The sequence below is a fragment of the Cebidichthys violaceus genome, unplaced genomic scaffold, assembly GCF_023349555.1.
Source record: "Cebidichthys violaceus isolate CVI_PGR_0920_01 unplaced genomic scaffold, fCebVio1.0.p SCAF_2, whole genome shotgun sequence".
NCBI classification, from domain to species: domain Eukaryota; kingdom Metazoa; phylum Chordata; class Actinopteri; order Perciformes; family Stichaeidae; genus Cebidichthys; species Cebidichthys violaceus.
In genome coordinates this window covers 19756816-19782235 of record NW_027176372.1, presented here as the reverse complement: position 1 = coordinate 19782235, position 25420 = coordinate 19756816, and the positions used below count along the sequence as shown (strand labels likewise).

The window sequence follows — 25420 nt, the reverse complement described above, 5'->3', positions numbered from 1 at the left end:
TGTCAATAATTTAAAGAACTTCGAGAGAGTTTGCAACTGTGTCTGACGCTCGTTATCCACAGCACCTCGCTCATCATCCTGAAAAGTTTTCTCTGTCTCCTTCACCCACTCCCACCCTCCCAGCAGTGCCAGCAGTGTACTGGTGGCTGGCAGGCATAAGTGACAGTGTACAGGGCTGGAGCCACTCTCGCAGATGGACCTTGAACCCTTTTTAAAGGGACGTCTGGCCTCGCAGTAATGCCCCACCGGCGGCTCTCACTGCCCGGCTACAAACTGTAACTCTATAGCCTCATTGTCACGCTCCATATCCTCCCGCTGACCCCGAGCCCAATTATACAGCTGACCCAGGCTTGATGATATAACCTTGGGCGTCTTTTGGGGGCTGCCGGGGCTCAGGGGTGCACCACTTGTCCATCACGACATGTCAGCTTTGTGCGTTAACCAGACACTTCCCTGAGTGGTCCCAGTGGGGCTTTGAGAGGAAGACTGGTTCACATGCAAGGCCCGGTACATTTAAACACATTGCCTCATTGAGGTTCTCTTTATAATGAGAAAGTAGCATGTGTGATTTTTGTCAAACCTATAATTTTTAGTGTAAATTCTGTAAATATTTAGCAAGCACCTCATATGCATAAAGAAATGATTAGTGAAAGGATTATAAATTCTTGGACAGGTTTGGCAGAACAGTAAGTGTCCCAAAAGAATCTTGAATATAAATGTAGACACAGTGCGTTTTCCTCTGCTGAATTATTTTCTGATTATCCGCCAGTAAATACAGGAGGAGCCTCCATTGTATGTAGATATGATATGTATGCACGCTGAATCTCAGTGCCTCCAGACACATCCATAGTCTTCATGCGTGCTCAGCAGCTGTGATGCATTAATGTGCAGCATGCTTAGTATGCACTATAAGCTCTGGAAAGACTACCTGTCAGTGGTGAAGTGTTCCTTAATGGATGAGGAGTTGATTTACATTTCCACAGGCGTGTGCATACAGCAGCGAATTCATTTCTACACAAGATTCAACTGAAGGGAGAGGTTAATGCCCATGGCAGTCAGTTTTGTTTCAGGCCAGGTTCTGCTACACAAAGGTAAAATACATAAACAACTGAACTGGGCTGATTTGGAGTAAAATACAAAAAAAATGTGAGGGAGCTGATCACTTCTGTTGAGTAATGAACAGAAGGCCGATTTTTCTGATTAAAGCATCCCATTTGAATTGAACAGTTGTGACTTGGCTCAATGTGTCAATGTTTCTGCCAAGTGCAGTTTCGCTGAACTTTAACTCTCTTATCTATTATCTGTCACACTGTGCATTTAACTTCTGTCTGTTTTCAGTATCTTGATAATGAGTGCTGGACCTACGATATAAAGTAAACTTAATTATTGTGGCTCTACATTTTTGTTTTTTTAGTGAAATGTCTCAACAACAGTTAAAACGATTTTTGTGAAATTTTTTTCACATTTGTGGTTTTGAGTGAAATGCCTTCCTACAACTATTCGATAGATTTAAATAATGTTTTCGTGCGGACATTCATGTCCCCCCCTCAGGTTGAATTGTACTAACTTTGGTTGTTTGTTGTTGTAGCTTTCTATCTAGCGCATCATCAGCCTAATACACTTTGTGTTTAGTTCTAATCAGCAAATATTGGACCGAGACGGTGAACATGATGAACGTAGTCTGACTCCCCAGGTGTGGGCTGTGGGTATAAAGCTGCCACTGGCCGTGTATTTTACATGGCAATCTCTTCCCTCTCCGCTAATCACCGCTATCTAATGTGCTGCATACTTTGCTTAGCACGGCACAAGAAGATTGGGATTGGTTTAAAGAAATACAAACAAGCCAAAGTGTTTTTCCCCCTATACCAGAATGCTAATGGTTGTTACATCACCTGTCTTTAGTGCTGACACCGCTCTGTGGAGATAGGTCTGGCTATGTGAGACCATGATAAACATTACCAGCTGGACATTAGCATGTTAGCATTGTCATTGACATTTAGCTCAAAGCACCACTATGCCTCAATAGCCTCACAGCCATTAGCATGGCGGTAGACTCTTAAGTTATTTTATGTTCCATTATCTAACAAGAAAGACATGACACAATGTTTTCTTAAAATAAGATTTTTAATATTACTTATTATCATAAAGATATATTTACACACTTTACAGAAATAGAAAATAAAAACACAAAGCTACGCATGAAAGGAAAAAATAAAATAAGTACTCCAAGAGCTAAAGCTTATCTTTTATAAATTAGAAACCAAAAGTTCAAATATGTACACAGTATTTCAACCATTTCTGATACACTTGTTTTATTTATTTATTTATGTCATTTATTTTTGCCCAGTTCAACATCAAAACAGAGACAGGGACTGTACATTTGGCCTGGTGAGTAATATGAGCACACACCATAAACAGAATATAAGTTTCAGGAGTAATACATTTTCCTTTTTAAATGGTATCTGCTTGAGATCTAGTAACACTGTTGCGATGGTGTGTAAGCCTACAGATTGCATCTGTCCTCAGATTGTTCTGAATGGAGCTGATCTTGGACACCGTGGTTAAATAGATGGAGAATGTGTCGTAATCAAGGCAGGAGGGGCCTGTGCTATTCTGGGTGTAGGAAGTCTCATTTTGAGGCTCCAAGATAATGACAGATCTTAGTCATTTCCCATGGGAGATAAAATCTAGTTATCCTCTGGATTGCCCAGCTGGTGGAAATGTGTGAATCCATTGGATTGAATATCAGCCACTTGATCTTGCAGACACCCACTCTGAAGGCCAACATGATACAGTTTGATGGGCTTAGAGATTCACAAAGTAAAATCATGGAATGTGTTGCTTGCCAACTCTGTTTCCATTTCCACAATGACTGAAATGTTTGTCTGTCATTTTTAATGAATTTTATCTGGTAGAGAACCGAGTTTAGAATGACAGTGGTATAAAAAAAAACAACCTAAAAACCTTGTGTTCATCATTTTGTGTGGGTGTTGTGTCTATAGCTATCGGGAAACAGAGATCGACGGCTAAGCTAATGTTTCAAAACCCGCTGCTAGCTTATTCTCTTCTCCACCAGTAACACAAATCTATCACTCCGCTCATCCCCTCTTCTTACACACTCCCAGCCAAATGCATTTGGACAAAAAGAACTAAACACAAAAGGGGCAAGTTCTTAGAACAAACATTTTTTCTACCAGGAAAACATGCTAACAAGTGCATAGGAACATTACTCAGGCCTTGTGATGGTCACAGAGAAGAGGAACTGGAGAGGAAACATTGAGAGGATAGGAATCGTTTCTCTTGTGTAAGCCTTGCTGGAAAAGCCCATTAACGAAAATGGTTTTGCTCCCCTAGCATAATGTATTGGTTTACCATTTCAGTTTGAGCCTGGACGTGCTTGTCCTTCCACACCACAAGGCCCATTAACCTGATGTGCAGGGGAGGGCTGCGGGCTGTGATCTACAAGAAAAGAATGCCTGAAAGCTTTCACGTGTCCACGACATATTGTGCTGCAGACTACTTTTCTATTTTGTTACATCCACAAAAGATACAGCTTTTCACACTGTATTCAAAAAGTAAGCTTTGGACAACCAGCTAGACAAGAATCAGACAAAAAAAATTGTCACAATACACTGGAAAACCATTCCATACCGAGAGACTCGTGTTTTCAGGGTGTATTTTTCCAGCAGCATAATGGAATTGCAAAAGTGCAGCCTTTGCGAACCCACACAGAGAAGTCTTGGAGCAAAGCCACGTCTATTTGTTGGGACTAGTTGACACTGGAGGCTTTGGATCAGTGGGATTTTTGGCTTTTGATTTTTTTTTGGATTGAACTGATAACCAGACCAAGATTAAAAAGAGTACTTTACATAAACATTGGTTTGCTCTGGTCTCTGAAAGGGCAGCATGGCTGGTGCAGATGGTGTGGATACATTCATGAAGAACAGTGCGGATACAGACGTTGCTCGGCTCCATAACAATAACTTCTGAGATGGGGAAATATTGATTTGAACCCCTTGTCATGACCCCAGTCTACTTCCAGCATCCAAACTCCAACGGCTTTGAACTTCCATCCCCAGCTCATATCTTCCTACTGTCTTCCCCAATAATACATGAGACATCCTCAGCAAAGCTGTCTCACTCCCGAGGAGCATTAATGAAATCTACATCTCTGTCTGAGAGGGTATGAAAAAATAATGGTGGAACTGAAATTATTACATCTCCACAGTGCCCTAGGATTTAATACATTTTTAATCAAGGTGATCTTGGCTGGGTGGATTACCACTGTGATTTTAGATGCCCTCTTAATAAAAGCTTCTCATGCTGGGACTGAGAAGACTCCGCTTTTGATTATAATATTTGCATGAGACATGGCGAGAGGGAAAAGGTGTTGGAAATCTAGGTTAACCTGCCAGTTGCTTATGTGGGAGGAAATATGTGTGTTTGCTGATTGAATCGCAGTGGATTGAAATCCGATTTTTCACCTAAAAACAACTACTAGGAAGTTGCTTTGCACACCTAAAACACAACAAACGATTGTAAGGTGGCTGCTCTACAGGTTACAGTCCTAATATGTTACATGGTTACACACGGAATCAGCAGGGGTTTGAGGATTGGAAAAGGGGGGGAAGGGTGTGGTTTCAGTCTAAGCCAATTTAACAATGAGCTCAGACTAAGTGGCCCCGGCCAGCCTTGGGGAGATCCATCTGAGAAAGATTAACTCCAGGATTTAATGAGCGTAATGATCAAAGCCACGACCACCTGTGCTGTGGTAGGGCCGACTAGAAAGGCAACTGTACCCAACATAATGTAGGGAAATGATCAGGACTAGAAACGACTGAGTCTGGATACATGGCTATATAGGTGAATACATAGAGGGAGAGTAAGGAAATATACGAAAATATGCTCATATAAGATTTAAATGTACTGTATGTTTGTGTTCTGTTAAATAAATGCACAAAATAGACTGCTCTAGTACAAGCCTCTATCACAGCACCCTGAGAAAAAGAAATAAAACTACTTAAACACAGAAATAAACATAAACAGTAATATATTCCAGTATAATGGAAAGGCATAGCATTTCGTTAGTGAAAGATTTCGGTCAAAGGGTCAAACCAGCCTTATGCTGAATATTAAAACAGCCGGAGCACTAGTGGTAGGCTGATTATGGTGGCATATTAACTGAGCTGATATTTGCTTCTTTTTTTTCCTTTTCTTTTTTTTGGTCTAATTTAACTGTCCTCCTCACTAACATTGTCTCACAGGGGATTTCTGTTTGCAAAAAAATGTTAAATGCATAATGTGTCAGTGTATCAAGACTTCAAACAGAGGTAATGTGTTTCTCCCTAACCTTTCATTCCTTCGTTCCTGGCAGCATTGTGGAGAAGGTTATTATTTGGCACTTCATTAAAAGGCGAGGCAGCCTGTCGGTGGAGCAGACCGCCTCTGCCAGTTAACAGTCGTGTAGAGTGGCTGCGCAGGGCAGCATTGTGGTGAGAAGGCTGGGGATTGGGGACAGGATTGGGATTTGGGGTCAAAGGGCTCATCCAAGGTGGGACATGTTACAGTAACCTTGAGCGCGTCAGTAAAACCCCCCAAGGTGTTAGTGAGTTCAGAACCACCAAAATAGCTTTGGATTAAAGAATCTCCTAAGTGAAGGAATTATTCTGTCACTTAAATATATTGTTTTGACAAAAATGTGCTCTCTTTTCAGTCCAACTTAACTTTGCATGTGGACGTACTGTCATTTGTACAAAGCACCATTAATAATGATTATTAAGCGATGGTTATAATGCCATTCAGAGTACTTGCTTCTCCATTTGAAACACCTCGCATTCCTTTTCGCAGCAGACACCCAGAGTATCATAATTGAATATTGGTTATCGTCAACTATTAAAACTGACACTGCCCTTCCACATAACCAACGCCCTCTCCCCCCTAGTTAAAGCCATTAAGTAGCTACACAGCAATGAAATCAGCAGGTAGCTGCAGTAACCTTGGATCTGAGAGATGGGAATGCCACACCGTGCACACTGTGGAGAAGTGACAGATGCTTTAAGACTCAGATTGTTTTGACCGGGCTCCCTCTCCACCACATGTCATGCAAAGTGTGTGAGACACTCAGGGAGATCGCTATGATTGGGCTCTATTAAGCAAATGATAGAAAAAAAAGAAGAAAAAAAAACACTTGGGAGAAGACAGAGATAGATAAGTAGTGAGGGAGTGAGAGTAAGAGAAAGAGAGAGACAGAGAAATAGAGTCTGATAGCTCGGGCTCCATACCCCCCCACCCACTTTCCCTGCCCCCAATTCCTCCTAGAGCTGAGGGTGAGCGGCTTGTCCTGATTTTTTTTGTGGACAGAGTTGCTTGAAGAACCAGCAGGTGCTATGGACATCACTCTTCAGGCTGGGCAAACGTAGGCCCTTCGTTGCAAGGCCCCCCAAGGCAAAGGAAGAGCATAGAAATCAGAACCTTTGGGAGGGCGCTCAAAGCAGTGCCTGCAAAAAAAAAGAAAATCACAGTGAAAAAGTGCCATCAGCATGTGTTTCCTAAAAATCCTGCATTTCCTCTCCACTACAATGCCCCTTTGGGAGTTTCTATCAGAGCTTTCACTGTGTTGTACCCTATGTTGTGTTGCACCAGCTGGAAAACAGTGAAGACAATCCCCGGCATGTTCCAACCGGATTTCATGGTCTTTGACAGAAAAGAGCTGCAGGTAGTAAGAAAAACAACCGTATATCTCGCCTTCGAAAACACAAGCGCAACATTATTCTACGCTTCGGGAACTGGATCACTCCTTAGCAATGAGGAAATCTTTTATCTTCCCTCGACCTTTTATCTTCCCAAGTTCTGTGATAACTTCTCAAGATTTCAGAGGAGTAGTGCAGTCGGCTTTGTCGCATGACAACAAGGTTCATTCATTGATAAGAGGCTGCTCTTGTTTCAAGATGGCATATTTCTGTGCTCATGTAATGTCTTTCTAATCTTCATGGAGTTGTTGTCTGTTATCGTTCTTTGTGCTTTTCGGTTCACGGTATGATCTCAGTGCAGCAGGCCCTTGATGTCACTCTACATCACTGACTGAGTGTATGGGAAGAGTTGCAGACCTGTTCTACATTGTTTTGATGAAAGACTCATTCACTGAGCTTACTCACACTCAGGGTCTCAAGGGGTTTCCATAAATTGCCTGTGGCTTTAAATCTGTAATATCCTGTCGTTTTTTCTTTTAGACCGTCACTGGCATGGCTTACATCTAAGAGTCGTAACAGCACGTTTGTATCTGAGTCTACTCAGATGCTCAAAGAGGATGACCCGGGTCGCCATCTTTCTTCTCAGAGTCGCTCACATCTGGAATGTATAATGATGAAAAAGTCAAACTTTGCCTCAGGTGTCTTAGGGAATAAAAGATGAGCTGCTTTTGACACTAAAATGGGGGGGGGGATTTTGCTAAATAGCACAGAGTTGGTGGATGAACACTGTCAAGTCAGTCATTGCGCGGTAATTAAGTTGAGGCCAATAATGACATATCCACATACAGTCTCACCAGCCCTCAGCTGGATGTCTTCATTGAACTCTAGCTTTGATCAAACAAACTGCATCTCCAGCTGCTTCCAGAGGTGTTTTTCCCCATCATCAGCTCAAACTGAAGAAGAAAGCGGGACACGCGAGGATTCACACAGCCGTAGAAATAGAATAGGAATGGAACCGACATTCCCATTCAAATCAACGGAGCAGGATGGTCAAAGCGGCTATAATTTTTACGTGTATCGTTGTGTTGGGACCGTTGTAGTGGGCCACTAATATACGTGTAAACTCTGCTCTACTCCTTTTCTATTTCCAGCCTTTCAGAGCTGTTAGAACGCTGTTGGTTGTTGTTGATGCGAGATAAAACTTAACTCCTTCAGGAAGAATACATCATACTGATGCATTAAGAACAAACTGGGACTGAACTGTGAAGTTTAACTCCTTGGATTGTTTACTCATTGGTAGTATTATCACTTAGACAGTGTTAACGGACAGCCTAATTCCCACTGTGGTCAGGTTCGAGTAAATTGGCATGGTTTTTGAAGAAACCCTTGAATGAGGTGAACTATGAACTCCGAAAGAATAAGAGAAGCCGGAGTGGGAAGCTAACAAAAAAAGGGAAATCTTCAGCGTGTTGTGGTTAAGGGGGTGTTTGCAGAGACGGCATTGTGACTCACTGAGCCGTTCACTTTTCACAGAGCTTCACAACTTCCTGAAGCTCCTTGTATTTTGTGGCCAGCAATCTGGCGCTGGCCATTTAAAGCTCTCACCACTCAACTCGCAGAGAGGATTCTCACATTTTATTGGCAGAGCGAGGAAAGTTGGAGGACCCACGTTGCCCTTCAAGTGTAGTCTTCCCTGGCCAGCTCCTTACTCATTGTTTTCACCTTTGTGCTGAGCCTCTACAGTCCCGTATTGAAAGCAGGAGTCAGTTCAAAAGAAGTCTAACCTTTTCAAAAATACAAGAAACAATAATGATCAAATATTCGCTAGATTGTAAAACTTCTGGGATTATTTTAGAGGAACGAGCTCCCAAACTTCTATAGCTTTGATCCCTTTTTCCTTAAACTGATTAACCATGCCCTGACACTCTCCGGCTGCAGCCTCCTCTCACTAAGGCTCAAATTTAGGGCGACCCTCTGCAGGTCAGTGTTGTATGGTCGACACCTCCTGCAGGGATATTGTGTCTGGTTGAGTTTCCCTGTCTCTCACAGCGACTGGAAGAGACATGTGAATGGGTCCCGCACTTCCTAATGCAGGCACATCATTTTACTGCCATTGCCTTCCATTTACAGAGATGGGCTAACATTAGCAAGTAAAAAGAGTATATTAATCTGTATATATTGTAAATGTGATCATCTTGTTTAATTAGTTGTAGTATGTTTTTAGTTTCTCAATGAAGCTTGATCTGTTTTAATAGAAATATAGAGTTTGTTTTGGTTCAGAAAAGAAAATACAACTGTGAAAATGTGATAAGTAAAATATTGTCTCTGATTTTGGATGAAAGAGTTTTCACACAAAGACTTGTTTTTACTTGACAGCAAGTTAAACATTGCCTCACAAGAAAAAGCGGTGCAGCTGGGAAACCCAACTCTACAAAGTGTTATCTTTGGAAAAAGGCGTTTAATTTACAGAATCAGCTGGAGAGAAAAGATTTATGCTGGCTGAAGTGACTTGAAGGTTAGGTTTCTAAGTAGAACTGTGTCCCATATGAGGAAATAAATGATGTAGCTTTAAAGACAACCTCTGTTTGTACTACGAATGCATGCAAGCTGGTAGGCTAAAGTCCAATAATCTGCTAAGACATGCCCTTATTTTCAGTGCCAACAATAACATCCTTGTGTTGGACGTGAGTCTGGCTGTAGAGTCTCCAGTGTTCCTGTAATAGTTGGAGTTTCCCATTCGTCATCGAAAACATCCGAACAGATCCTGCCAACAAAATCATATTCCTCTTAAAAATTCCTCTGTGAAATTATGTTTCCTCTTTCGTCAGCAGTTATGAGTTAATAAATCGGGAAGTGCTGTTGCTCATATACTACTGAGAAACAAGTAGCTCTGACTTGACAGAAAGTTGGTCCAACGCTGCAGAGATAGGCAGATACTTTGTCATGAGAATCCACTTTTAACTGTGTGTTTTATCACAGGTTTGATGGCGCGCAAACAAAACCCAACGAGTGTCTTTTGGCTCGACGGCTGTAAACTTACCTTGCTCTAGAACGGCATGGGCCCCTTGTGGGAAAGACGTGGCCGTGGGCGTCTCCTCTTCCAGCCGGCTGGTCTGTGGCTCTGACCGCCCCGCGCAGGGTTTTGCTGGACCATTTTTCTCACCGTAGCTGCCTCTTCGAGCCCCCTGCCATGCTCTGTGGAGGCCATGGGACCTGGAGGACACACATAGAGGACAGACCAATTAGATGACCTCTCCACTGAATGGTATTTCACAGCCTCTTCTCACCCAGAGTATCACGTTTTGATTATCAGCTACGTCCACTATACGGAAAATGTGGAACAAAATCCAAAGAGGTATCGGAGTGGTAATGGATGATGAAACAGGAGACATGTATAGATAAGTGTGTGTGTGGGCCTCTTCAAGCCCACCCAGCATTGTAGTTCATCAAGTCGGTGTGGTGGGACCGAAGCACGGCAGATAGACGAGAAAAAACCCAAACCCTCGTGTCTCATGTCTCTGTCACTCTCCCTCAAGATTACAAACACCGCGCAGCACCAGACCTCGTGGAGGTGCATCCTGTCGCAGTGTTTGATCCAAGATTAGCGATGAGTTTAATAGCGCCGTGTCTGTGTGAGAATGTGTGTGAATGTCCTGGGTGTGTGTGTGAGTACGTGTGTGTTTGAGAGCAATCCCAGATGTTCTCAGTCATCTCTCAATAAGTGTGGCCTGATCCCCTTAAGCCCCCTCTCTTCCAAATGGTTCGGTCCACCTTAAGTGTCTCTATGACCTTTTAACCTATTATAAACTGAAAGACCTCCTCTTGGAGATCCAGAGATTTTTTTATAAGGATGTTTTTGCAGTAATATCTTTGTGTGTAATGGGATATTTAATGTGGGTGATCTTTCACACTCCAGCCAGTTATTAGGTCCAATAAAACGTGAGTAAAAGCAGAGAAGGAGTTTTTATGTGGACATTATAAAAAGGTCAAATATCTTAGTGGCGAGTCATTGTGTGTAGTACATATACAGTGATGCATTTTTAATTTTAATGAACAATTAAAGGTACATAAACTTTTATTCATCTCATAAAGAATGTAAATGAATGGAGCTGTGTAGATTAGCTATTTAGCAGTTGATTTCTGTAGGACTCAACAGAGGCCGAGGTATCCTGATCTCTAGTTCATAGTATAGGTCAAACTCCAATAACACTGGAGCCTACATTTCCCACAATGCAAGTCCCTGCCACCTGAATAGCTACTTTTTCCAAATGCCAGACTTCTACCTTGTAATGTTGATTTTTTTATTAAACATATTTAGTCTCAAGACCAAGCTGAGATAACCCTGATGACATTATGAGGGTTATTTTTCCAATTAGCTTAACAGGTGAAATCTGTGGAACTTTAAAAAGGGTGCACCCCTTTAAATTGTATTATTATGTCCTACAAAGCCTTCTACAAGAGTTACTCAGACACTAACCCTTCTCTCAAAAGAAACTACAAATCCCCGTTGGGTATTTCCGGTCAAAAAGCTGATTGACATCACTCACATGGGGTCATGACATTCCTGTCACTTCTCCTTAGAGACACTCGCACCATTTTTAGAATTCCCAAGAGAATGACCTTCCTCTGCTTTACGAGGGCTCGGGTGAGGACACAGCTTGAGATAAGTCGGCCAGTTGACTGCAGTTTTTTTTTTGAAAAGCGGAATACTGAGGACAGCAGTTGAGCAGCTTACAAAAGCCATGATGATGCTAGCTTCCCTGGTTCCTTAAGACTGTTTTTCATCAGTTAGTGTCCATGTTGTGGCAGAGTGGCGATACTTCAGACTGTTATATGAACGAGGCAAAGAGCGGAAAACTGTCTGTAAAACCCATTGGCTGCCTTAAAAACACTTCTCTAAGACTTCTCTAATAGCCAAGATCAACTTGTTTAAATGGAAGACGGCTTTCTTCAAGAGCAGATTTCAAAGCACCATCAGGAGGAAGGCAAAGTCTCTCTGCAGCATCTCTTAATTAGTGACCTTCAGCTGTGGCATATTGAAGACCTTTTCAAAAGAACAACTCTCCGTAGAAAAAGAGGAAAAGTCTTTCTCGCCCTCGGCCTTAAATAGTGGCGACTTCACGTCTGAGCTAGACAGATTGTTGAATGTTTTCAAAGTATATCCCTGTAAGGCCAGACATCTCAAGTTCCACATCCACACTAATCTTCTTCCACAAGCACGTTACACACTGTATTTGTGGGTGAACAGTAGGATAATTCATCGGCAGCGGGGTCTCTGTTGCATATTTCCGCATCTAAAGCCCATCTTTGCCCCTTGGAGCACTAAGCTGCGCATTATCCTTTTGTTATTGTTCCAGACACACTGTGAATGAGGGACGTTGACACATTCTGAAGGCTTTCAGCTCATTTCTTTCAAATCCAGGGGGTTAAATGTGAATACACTCTGTGTTTTGAGTATTATGGGGGGGCCCTGCTTCTTCTCGCCTCTGAAACACTCTCAGCAGTTAGACGCAGAACACACAGAAACACGTTCTCCGCTGTGTGAGGTGTCGATATGCTATATAACTAGTTTGTACATTGATGAAACAGGGATAACGGTGCACACTTGTGGTCAGAATCTCAGCGAAGACAATCATGGTGAGAGAGAGAAGTTCAAATCCTGCCTACTTTCTCACCTCCACACACCCTACCAACTGCTGCATGAGGTGAGCGTGATTATCCAATTGTCGGTTTTGGAAAGTTGCATAACCTGTCAGATGCAAACCCTGAAAAGTGGGGGTTTCGGACACTCTTTGACCATTCACAAGCACTAAAAGTTAAAGCATACTGACACCGTAAATGTCTCACACTGATACCTGCAGTAGATACACTGCTTCGCCCAACTGCAGCTGGTGTTTGAGCGATGGCTAGTTTAAGAGGTGCCGCAAACACATGCATGGAGTCGCACTCAGTCGCTATGCACACAACAAACATACACACACTGCAATGCAAAATGGTAAAGTAATTATACCTCTGCTCACACAACTCATCTGCTGTTCCTCTCTCAGGGTGGCTCAGCCTGTCATGACCCGGGTCCATAATGAGACAATTTAGATGTCTCCTGCCACACCAAACTGTCAGCCGCTGCTCGGCACGGCGGTTTGAAGGGAGAACATCTTGTGATTCTCCTGACAAATCTCAGCCCATGCAATCTGGCTACAGGATAGAAAAGTGTAATGAAAGCTGCTAAAAATAAGCCGGAGCCCCAGTGATAACACTGGCAGTATAGATTAACTCTTGCAGCCTGTCGGGAAAGCATCTCTGTGAGACAGATATGACAAACGGCAACAGCTAGCTTTGTGTCTCTACCCATCTGTAGAGGAACTCGTATAGATCGAATGTGGCGGCGTCTGTTGGCTAAGACCTTTTGATTGTTTTCGTGGCAGGTTTATCATTGGTTAATGCATATTTCATCTCTACAAACAAAGATATCTCTGCTATCTTATTGCTCTGAAATTGGTTCCAGTCTCTGTAGTATCCCATTTGATCTTTTCTCATGAGAGATTCCCATGTTTATGTTCAGCTGGTAAAACAGTGAAATGGCAGGATAACATATGTCTTATAAAAAAAGGTCTCTTATCTCTACTCCTTATGACCTTAGAGCCCTGCTTTTGCCCTCTTTCCAACACATCTCAGCACTCCTCCCCCCCACTTGGTAATTCCCTAATTAAAGTTTAATAAAAAGGGAATTTCAGGAATGCCTGGTTAATGCTTACTACTGCTGCCGCCTCCTCAGACAGGAGAGGGTAGAAGAGGAGAGAAGTGGTCAGGCAGAGAAGAGAATAGTTGACGGTGTCACAAACTGGCCAGTCTCCAGACTAAAGATGAATAGCCGCCCTAGTTTCACCACCACCTCCTCAGGTGATATCTGTTATGTTGTGTTTTCCAAATGGCCGGCTCTCCGTCTTATTACGGCCCAGCAAATGGAATACTGACAGCTTATCCCTATTGATGCTGCAAAGAGTCCATCAGCGGAGCCCGGAGAGATGTACATCTTCCAGCACTTGTCCGTTCAGTCAGCGAAGAGAAATGGCTGTCCTCTGGTTTAATGCCAAGTTCATCAACTGCCCTCATGGCTGGCAAGAGCGAACTGCATATCACAGCGCTGTGTGTCAATGCAGGAACCCAGACAGCATGGCGAATGGGCCAAAGCGGCTTATTAATAGTTGTAAAGCTGATTTGTGTGTATCGACTGCCAAAACGACCACATAACAAATGTCTGCACTTGTGAATGCAGCCACAGCATAATGTTTTTCCTGCTATTATGACGCGAGAGATTAAACTATACCAGCCCGTGAATTTTAACTGTAGCAACAAGTAAGCAGAGTGCTATGTTCACGGTTTAGAAACTGTTGCATCAAATGTAAACATGCACAGTCAACCATGGCCACCAATATTTAGTCCTTGCTGTGTTTAATTTTCTCTGTGTCACGGCAAATTGATTTAGCTGTCCTCTTGAATCTCCTCTGTGTGTTTACTCGTCTTGCTCATCACTCACAGTCACGCCGATTATGAATCAATTGCGTGCAATCTCATTGATCCGTTTTCTCGGTTGACTGAGCGCCTCAAAAACATTTAATCTCTCCTCTGTTTCTCGACTGTCCCTACATCACTTGTCTGACACCTCTGCGCTATGGATCTTGCTCACTTGCAGTTTGTACAGATGTATCTTGATGTGTGAACAAACAGCTGGGAGAATGGGAACGGGTCGGTAATGAATGAGAGTGAGTTAGCCCCATGTGACCACAGTGTGATTTAACTTCATATTTTTGGCATCAAAAACCTCATAAAGCTGGATGAGTAGTTCCTTTCACAGGTGACTCGGATGTGTTTAGTCTTGCTCGCGGCATTGTTCTACAGATGGTTGGTCAGGTCACCACTTTGGCATGTAGGGAGGCCAATTTAGCATTTTATTGTGTCTAGTCAAGAGGAAAGTGCGTGTGTGAAAATGAGTATGAAGTTAACAGTAAAGTTATAGCTGTGAACTTTGCAGTGCAGTGTGTGAATGAACGCTACAACTCCTCAAATCAAGCCAAGTTTCTGCGTCTCGCTTGCCAGTGACCTGCTAATTAAAGTTAAGAGGGTTAGCCCCGTAGTTAGCGACAACTCCAGCTCAGGCTCACTTAAGGTGGACTGACCTTTTGAGGTGGATCAGCTATTCTCGTTTAAATGACGAACCACTCCTCTGAGTTTTTCTTTTCATATTTCTTTTAACTTAATCTGTTTTTATTGTAGGTTAAAGGTTCATTATTAACATCCCTATTAGCACGCTGTACGAAGATGAAGGTGAATGTGAAGAACGTTATACCTGCTAAACATCCGCATGTTAGCATTGTCATTGTGAGCTTGTTTGCATGCTGATGTTAGCATTTATCTCAAAGAATGGCGGCAGACTCCCTTTTAGCACTATGAATGGACTAAATCCGAGACCCAATTAAAGCTTGCCCTCTTTTCACAGTTAACATGTCACATTCACGTACCACACACAGTATTAATACTGAAGCATATACTCTGACAATATTTCCATTGTAATGGTGGATTGGGTTTCTATTGCAAAATAAAACGAAGGGCTTGCACAGTTTGATAAAGACAACAGCATTATTTGTGTCAATATGGGAAGTAGTTGTAGCTCATTATATGTGTGTGTGTGTGTGTGTGTGTGTGTGTGTGTGTGTGTGTGTGTGTGTGTGTGTGTGTGTGTGTGTGATCCTTATGGGTAACGGAGCAATATTTGTGTTGGTGGGAGAGAAGAAGAATAAATACCCTGGTGTGTGTAGCCATGGTTATTACCATGACGTTGGAGGAGCAGGCCTGCTGTCTCCCATCGCGTGGCTCCCTCCTTCATTCACTAAAAGTAGCTTTACCTAATGAATCCCTCTATAGCATGCCATTACCACAGACATTCAAACCCACACAGCCAGACAGAGACATGTCACGGGAAGAAATGCTTCCCACTGCATAAGCACATTAGGGGATCAGGATTATTTAGCCATGGATGAGATGTGTTAATTGTGCCATATTCAAGCCAAACATTCCCTGAACCTAGAATAAGCCCCGGCACTGCTACAGCATCATACTGGGGATTTGCTCGTTGCCTGATGGCCCCCCCACACATTCATCCTGCACATATGGATTGGTGCCTAACCAAGGAGGCAGTCCCTCGTTGTTCAGCTTTCACAATCCAACGTTTAGTGTCGGAAATGCTGCTTATCGCATGCCTACCAGTAAGTCTGGTCCTTGGCAGAAACTGGTACCAATTGCTTGCCGACTTTCAGACCACGTTACCATGGCAGCCACTATGAAAGGCGCTCAGTTTGGAGCAAAAAGAATGACATTGTCAGCTGAAATCGAGCAGGTTCTCAATTTACAGATTTCCCTGCACACAGTCTGAATCCCTGATTAGCCCTCTGACTGTGACTGTGATGTTTTTAACCTCCTCTGTGGGCCACCGCTCTTGGCCTCTGAGTGTTCCTCTCAGGGGGGGGTTTGTTTTGGTCATGAGCACTTTCTTTTATTTCTGTTGGGGGACTGTTTGATATGCAGCATTGTTGTATTGTGATAATGCTTGGCTTGTGGATGAGTTGAAGGCTCGCTTTGTCTATACAAACTCCAGTGAGGAAACCAAGGTGCATGAAAAGTTGCTCCCATTGCTGCAGCTTTTAAACTTAACCCGTCGTCCACCCTGCCTTAGAAAACAACCCCCACTCTCTCTCTCTCCGAAGGTTCAGAGCAAATTAAAAACTAACTGTGCAGCCCTCTTGTTTCTGGCTTTCTGCAGACGTCCCTTTGAGTCAGTTATATATACTCCTGAATTAGAGAGTGTATGAAATGATGAGGTGTGAGACTGCGTGCTCTGCTATGATCAGAGCGCTGTGAGTTCAAAGGGCCGACAGCAGCACTGAGCTAATAAAGCCACCGACTCCCCTCACCACTTGACTGCCTGATGGTTTATTCACAATCCCACTTCAGTAGAAGGGGTGAATTTGTGGCTACCAGGTTACTGCAGGTTGGAGCAGACTGAACACGAGCAATCAGAGAAGCAACGGGACATTTCTCCTCACAACTTTCCTCGAAGAGTGTCAAAACTGAGGACAAGAGAAGGAGAGATGCTGGTGGCTGAATCTTTTGCGCATGGCAGGTACAGTCGGTAGGTGAGGATACCAACCGTTGCCCTGCTCTCTAGAGATTGCATGTCAAGGGCAAAGGGATCCTCCAACCATCCGTTTCCATGGGCACGCTAATCGGATGTGAAACACAGCCCCCTCCCTCTCCTGTGTCATCACTCCCCCCCCCCCCCCCCCCATGCTGTGAACCTGCATGCCATCTCCCATTTTTAATGTGGGAGAAAGAGAGAGACAAAAAAGGGAGAGAAACGTCACTGCACAGGGTTCACTGCAGCTCTTAAAGCCTGAGGGGATCACCGTTGCTCCCTATAGCATATACAGTGCTATTAAAGGAAAATAGCAGCAGCATTGCATCAGACTGTGTTACCTCTCAACCAAACTAAAGAACACAAAAAAGGGGCTCTGACACTTAAAGCTTAACTGGAAATATTAAAGATATCACTATTTGAGATATTGATATATTTTGGGGTTTGGCAAATATGTGCTAAATTACATGTAAGAGAACAAAATGAAGGTTTGTGCATTCAACTGTGTTCCATTGTTGTGCATTCCTTCAGGCTCTCTAATGACTCTTCAAATGAATGAAAAACAAAACATCACTTACTCATTTTCTCAGTATGTAATGACATTTCTTCAGAATTATTCATTTTGACAGCAGAAATGATGCAAAATACCACATCCACACAATACCTCTAAATGTATTGCTGTTATTGAATTATAAAATAAATGAATTATGAATTATAAAAATAAGCGAGTACTTAAAAGTAAATAAAATGCTTTGTAGCGCAAACAACAATAGCATTGAGATCAAAATGTCTATAATAATACAGACACATATTGAATTTGGCTAAGGTGCATTATTCATTATAAATGTCAGCGTGTGATTTGTTTTAAATTCCCTTTAATTCTTGCTGTTTGGATGTTACGCTTATTTTACTTTAACTTGCAGCATGTTAAGATGAAAGATGTCAGCTGAAACATAATTTTAGTATTAACAAACTGAGCACATGGTGTGCAGGAGAGAAGCACCTTTGCCTAAAGGTTATGCAATAAAACGTAGCAAGCAATTCTCTCACACATATTAAGTAAGGAAATAAAATTTACGAGGACTTTCCCTGACGGACAGGTTCAGCTGATCTGTGCTGCAGGTGATCTAAAGGGTTTATTGGCCCTCTGTGGTTACAAGGTTTTCATCAACTGTTGGGATGAGCCATTTGCCTGATGTGGTTGCATATTTATGAATTCTTTATATTGTTTTGCTCTTCTGTTTTTACAAACATCTGTTCATGTTCAAGGGGCCCGGAGAGAACGGCGGCCTCAGCCTCAGACAGAGGGACACAGCGAGGGGCCCTGTCTGTCTGTCTGTCTGTCTGTCTGTGGGGAGATCCACGCTATCAGTCAGTGGCAGATCATTGGATTGACCAACATTTAAGCGCGGACCTGTATGTGAAAATAATCAGGGAAAGTAACATTTGTGGTCAAAGACGGAGCGATTGTGATGAATAATGCACGATTTCATAAATGAATGATTTCTGTGTTGTCACAGAAGGGCCCCAGTTCTGTGGAAGACGGAAGAGATCTTACATTTCCGAGCATTTCATTTAGAGGCGAGAACATGAGGTGCATGACCGTTTGAAACCACACGAGGTGCACCAGGACATCCTATAATTCTCTGAGAATAAAGCGACGCGCACATGCTGATGCCTCAGGCTTGGAGTTTACGCAGATCCCAGTGGGGGAGTCACTAAATGAACTCAAAATCGACTAAGTCCCTGTACACCATCCATAGCCCCGATCCACACAGCCATCTTCACAGCAATGGAATCTATTGTCTGACTTATAGAACTGCCTAACAACAGCCAGCTGGGCAGCGCTTTCTCTTTCTGCCATATAAAAATCTCTCTGATCCATGATGGCGCCTATAGAGGTTTGACATTAATGGTGACAATTCCCAAAACCATATTTATTTAATTCTCCAAAGTGATTCACTTCTACTGCTACATAATGTTTTAGCCGCAGTAAGTACGAATTTCTACCACAAATGACATCTCTAAAGCAATACACAGAAGTCATATTTCTCCATTCTGGGCTCCTACAAATTGAGCATGAAAATAATTAAAGCACCTGCATTCTTAAACACCACGATATTTATTCTGCGGCCTGGCAGCCCGTTAATAAAAATGTCCACTCAGATCTTGATCAGGAATCTGATCTGCCGGGACAGCCGCTATAAATGTAACACTTAATGTTCAAAAAGAGAGTCATAAATCACTTTAATATTGGTCACTGGTGGAAAACAGAGCAGAGTTTTTTTTGGAAATATCTGGCTCTAATTAAGTTGTAAGGAGCGCCCCGGGCCTGAGGATAAGGTCTGGTGATCACATGAGGTCTGGTTAACACAGGACCCCCTTCCACACACCCTCCACCCCAAACCTCCAGGTTGTGCCCTCCAAACTCAAAGGGGGGTCTGGACTGCAACAGACGTGTACATAAGGAATCAGAATGGAGTCAGACTTTAATTTAAAAGTAATTTAGCACATTTAGCTGTTCTTACAGCCAAGAACAGGACTCAATAATAAGGATTGCCTCGGGCAAGTAAAACACCATGTTGGGCTTGTAAATATAGAAACCCAGTCGAATTGAACACAGGTTTTCTTTTCCGGAGCTGATGTTGGAAGGAGTGAGCCCTCTCGCTTCCTTCTCATCTCCGTTGACAGTTGCACATGCACAGTACAGATCGGGCACAGTAAATGGCGACGGGTAAAGACAAAGTTTATGAGCTGAAGAGCAATCGGGCATTTAAATGATCCTGGGAACATGGGTTTAGTTGGGTGAACTTAGAGGATGTGGATTGAATGATCTAAATCTATCCTAAACATAATTAACTTTGTTCTTTGTTGTTATTTGATAACCACTAATAGATAAACCAATTTGAATAGGGGCAAGTAAGTTGGACAAATAGATTTTCTAAAAAAATGATTAATGTTGAACCTGGCAATATGTGTCATTATTCCACATATGAATAGGAAAGACAGACTCGATCACCAACTGTGAGTTTTTAGATGTAGCCATGACTTCCTGCACCATGGAAAACTGATACAACCTCTCAGCTCCCAGATAGCCGCCCTTTTATTTTTCTGTCACTTGGCCTGTCTTTTACTCTCCCCCTTTTGCTTTTTTTCCCCGTCACTGCATTTTCTCTCAAGGGAAGATCTAAGTGAGTAGATTTATTCATTCAAAGGGTTCTGAATTACATTACAGCAGTCCAGCAGTCACATATGCCAAAGTCTTCAACAGCTGAGCTCTCTGGGGAGTGTTCGCCCAAAGGTTAGCCTTATATCCCTACCAAATGAGTTATGATTTCTCACTAAATCTCTTCCTTAACTCCCACCCACTCCAGAGCAATTGTGAGTGTCATTCACCAAGCTCATGTTGGTGATATTATACAGATGTATAGTGGTTTATGACAGAGAGCCTTCAAAAAAAAGAAACGCCTCATTGAAAAGTACGAACAGCTACACTGAGTTACATTTTATGAACCCTATAGGGGTGGGTACTATGGATAAGATCTTTTATCGCTATATATAAAATTGTATATCATGAAATCGAAAATATTTTGATAGAAACGTTGTTAATAGATAGAATTACCCCACAATCCAACATGTTGGGCTGATCAGACTATTTAAATACCTGACATATCCAAGTACCTCATCTCAAAAAAGTCCTTCTTATTGATTTACACAGACTACAGTGGTTTAAGGCCAGCAGACTGTGAAGAACTAGAAAACCTCGTTGAGCATTCATGCATTATTCCATGACGGCTGCTAACCTTGAAGTAGAATCCTTTAAACAGCCTAAAGTTGCTACTTTTGCTGTTACATGTTTGTTCGCTAACAAGTGAAACAAAATACAATAGTGTTATTGTTAATATTGGATATTATTATTAGTTTGTTGAGATTTCTGTAGATCTTTTCACCAAGTGGGAGATATGTTCACTGTCAGAAATTCCCAATATAATTCCTCCCTGGCTAAACAATATGATGAGAAACTGGCATAATATATCCAGAAATATAAAAGGGTTAGCTACCACAGCATAAATAGTATAGCAAGCTGACACATTTTGATCATCTAACATTATACGTTGTCAAATGCCCACCCTTAAACCCAAGAAACATGGATATTACTGTGTGGATACTTTGACATAACAACAAGCTCTAATGCTGCTATTTAAGAGGGCAAACAAGAGACAAAGTAACAAGAATATAACAAATCCCTCTTTACTCACATCCCAAACATAACTCATGGAATGTTTAGTGTCTGTGTGTGTGTGTGTGTGTGTGTGTGTGTGTGTGTGTGTGTGTGTGTCTGTGTCTGTGTGTGTGTGTGTGTGTGTGTGTGTGTGCATGTCTGTGTGCATATCTGTGTGTGTGTGTGTGTGTGTGTGTGTGTGTGTGTGTGTGTGTGTGTGCTGTCTGCAGCAGATAAACTACACCGATGCTGAAGGCTGCTGGCTCTATTTCCACGTTATACTGCATGAAGAGGAAATCCAGGTTCCTCATGAAATGGATTTCATCTGACACTGTGTGTGTGTGTGTGTGTGTGTGTGTGTGTGTGTGTGTGTGTGTGTGTAGGTGTGTGTGTGTGTGTGTGTGTGTAGGTGTGTGTGTGTGAGGGAGAGAGAGACATAAACCCAGCTGGCGCTCACAAGCTCCTGTGCCTCAAAAAAGAAAAGGAAAAGGCTCTGTGATTCTCCATAATCCCCTAATAACCTTTCCACCGCTCCCCCATTGACACCGATGTTTGCCCACTGTTATTATATTATGCCTGGACATCTGGAAAAGTTTAGCTGCTTTTGTTCTCTCCACGGCCACCGTAATCACGTCCACAGGCACAAACACCTTCTTTACATTAGAAAACCTGGGATTACGATTTAAAGCTTCCTGGTTTCGGTTAGTTTAAATCTATATATGTTGTTGACTAAATGATCACACCCTGCTTGCCGGCGTTTTATGCCCTTAAAGAGCGCTGCTCTTTTGGGCTGTACTTTGACTCGTAACACTTGGTTGAGCATGTGAGCGAGGTGAGCTACAGTACAGTATGCATGCATGATGGTGCCACAGAGCAGCCAGCCCCAACAATACATCAAAGTTTAATATGGAATAATAGCACTGTTGACAGCTCTCATAAAATCGCCCCCCACCCCCTCCCGAGCAGACGATTTCCCTGCCAGATAATGGCTCTGATCTGGGCCTCGTGCCCCGCTCACACTCACAACTGGGTTACCTGTTCAACCAAGGCCTCACAATTACCTCTATCTGTGTGTGTGTGTGTGTGTGTGTGTGTGTGTGTGTCTGAGCCAGCTGCTATTGTTTTTATCCTGTGCATCCCTTGGTGAACATTGGCAGGGTGTTTCCACGGCAGAGGAAAATGTAGCTTTGATATCTTTTGAGAGGCTGTGACAGACACAAGACTGTTTTGAGACTGTTTATAAACCAGTCTTAAGAGTTACACAGGGAGGTAGAGTGATCGACCTCAGGATGAATTATGGATACCACATTTCTAAAGCTGGAGCCCACTCTTGAGCCAGAGTGCTTTTCAAGGATGGGTAATTGAAGTGCGCTGCTAAAGGATGCTAATATTACATAGAGAAGGCCACAGCAGCTCTTTTAGTGTACTAAATGAATATTGTAAGTAGCATTAGGTTGTTGAGTTGAATTGCCTGTTGCACTAGGACTTCTTGCTAATATGCAAATACATCCATAAATACAATCATGTACACTTCCCCACCCTATAGCAGTCCGATTCTGTTCTATATTCATTGCTTCCTGCACACACACACACACACACACACACACACACACACACACACTCACACACACACACACACACCACACACACACAAACACACCACACACACACACACACACACACACACACACACACACACACACGCTGTCTCTGTCTCACTCTCGGTGCATCCCTCTCCTCTTTCTCAGACACACATGTCCACACACAGATGCCTGAGAGAGAGAGAGAGAGAGAGAGAGAGAGAGAGAGAGAGAGAGAGAGAGAGAGAGAGAGAGAGAGAGAGAGAGAGATAGAGAGAGAAAGCCCACTGAACTGGAAAAGCGTTTGTCTCAAGATGAAAGGCTTCACACCCACTGCCTACATGCAGAGCCTCTTCCGACACCTTCCCGCGACAGCGCATACTGTAGCAGAGGCTTGTGCTACGCAGACACACTCCAGCTAGCATCCCTCCCCACACCCATCAACGCCGCAACACACTTGCATCCCTTCCTCTCTTTCAGTCCCTTTCTCTCTCTTCCTCTGTGTCAATGGAGCTCTGATACTACAGTAGCAGCCAGGGAACAGAGAGGCACATAAGCGGCATGACTTGAACAACGTTGAGAAGGATAAGCTCCCGTGAAAGCCCGAAGGCACAGCAGCCTTGTTTTCACCGTTTGCTGGTGTATAGCACGGTGGGCTCTCAGGCGTGGAACATGCTTAGCCACATGCAGGGCGTGAAAAACGACACTGACCATGATGCTAGATAATTGCTTCCCATTTACTCATGTGCCGAGAGCCTCGGACAAAAATAGCATGTCGCTGTAACAAATGTGCTGGGAAGCATGGGAACTGTGAGTGCTGTGGCCGCGGATCGATACACAGAGTGGACAGCATCTAGCAGGCATAAAGTCTACAGAGCATCTTACAACCTGTCTATACAGCACCTAGCAAGACGTAGCCTCTACAGTCAATACCTCCCTTTAAGCCAATATCTTCAAAAGATGTAGTGTATGCATCATCTTATAATGCTACATCTTCTCTTTATTGTAAGCAGCATCGTCCACATGGATTAAATATAAACACAGTGTGTCTGGTTGTCTTCTAAGCCACTGTGGTTGGTAGGTAGGTGACAATCCCAAGAATGGTCCAGACATTTACACAGGCCTAACTGTTGTTTTATCACACCACAATGTTACCTGCATCACATCTGCAGGCTCTCCATCGTTCTCCAAACTAAAACCTCCCGGCCACATTTCTCAGAACCCATTTTTGACCCTGTGAACAATCAAGAGATGAATATGCCCTGCCGCTGTATAATTGTCCCAAGTCAGTGTTTTTGTTCTAAAATATGAAGACATTTTAGATCCACAGTGGAATTGATATCTAGTCCAACAATGGCTCCAGAGACACAGCAGCACTTTATGGAAATTTACTGTGACAAGGCATCAAGACTGAGCCCCTCAGGAGACGATCCATGCATCTGGGATCTGTGTTGCCCTCATCGATGCGTACAACAATTACAGCCCTCATTATCATCACCACAGGAGGCACGCACGCATATATAGGTGCTGTGTTGCCCCGCTGCACAATCACAGTCATGTAATAATCATATAGCACCGGGGTCAGATGGAATACATGAAGCCATAAATGAATCTGATTCACTCCACCTTACAGAACATGTGCCATGCATATCTCACATTTCATAACAGCCATAACAGTCACCCATACATCCAGCATTATCTATCGCTCAGGCATAGCTCCACACATCAATGTCCATCAACAAAAAAACATCTTAATGTTTTCATCCCCAAGTCTTAGAAGCTTACATCAAGGTGAGGCAGGGAGGAAAATGATCAATCTAAGCTAGAAAGCACATTCAAGTTTATCATAAAAGCCAATGGCAGTACAATAGCAGACAGTATAACCACTGCAGTGCAGTACTGTACACAGCCAGGTGCTGATATTCCTGCCTTTTAGAGCCCACACAAGGCTAACCATGCTGGGTAACTGATCAACTACAGATGCCTGCACGAGCACAAGGCAAACAGAAAGAAAAATAGAAAGCAGAGATAGAGACGACCGGCGACGAGCCGCTCCTGTACTCACCAGCACTGGCAGAACACAGCAGAGACACCAAGAGCACAATCACCAGCGTCAGGATCTTCACATTCATTTCTGCACTCCCCTCTGGCTCTCCGCTAGTCACTCGCTGATATACTGTAGTGGTGTGTGTGTGTGTGTGTGTGTTTTGTGTGTGTGTATGTGTGTGTGTGTGTGTATGTGTGTGTGTGTGTGTGTGTGTGGATGGGAGGGAGAGGGAGAGGGGGAGAGAGAGAGCAGCTGAGCGAGCAAGAAAGAGAGAGAGAGAGAGAGAGAGAGAGAGAGAGAGAGAGAGAGAGAGACTGACTGTTTGCTCCCCTGTGTGTGTATGTGTGTGTGTGTAAGAAGTGACTGTGTCAATTCGTGGGAATATGTGTGTGTGTGTGTGTGTGTGTGTGTGTGTGTGTGTGTGTGTGTGTGTGTGGTGGCTCCCTGACTGTGCCTGTGTATTTGTCTAAATGCGTATTTGTATATCAATGTGTGACAGCGCCACTCCAAGAACGAAAGGCACGTCTTTATCCGAGCTCTCCCACGGAGGTGTGTGTGTTTCTTCTTTTCCTCTGTCAGAAAAAAAACGGCAGCATGAGACAAGTTCAGTGGAGCTGTGAGCGTGCTGGAAGTCAGCTTGCAGGTCTGTCTGTCGGCGCGCGTGTGTGTGAGTCTAGTTGGTCATGTGGCTTA

General features: G+C 43.2%; 1 protein-coding gene across 1 annotated transcript; it reads right to left on the bottom strand.

The window, feature by feature from the left end:
* Positions 1-2105: 2105 nt before the first annotated feature.
* On the bottom strand, positions 2106-25420 carry apln (apelin). The gene is made up of 3 exons (XM_068715082.1): positions 24746-25420; positions 9730-9902; positions 2106-6497 (listed from the first exon to the last, which is right to left on the bottom strand). Exons 1-2 carry the CDS (start codon positions 24810-24812, stop codon positions 9736-9738), a joined length of 234 nt encoding a protein of 77 aa, XP_068571183.1. The 5' UTR covers positions 24813-25420; the 3' UTR covers positions 2106-6497; positions 9730-9735.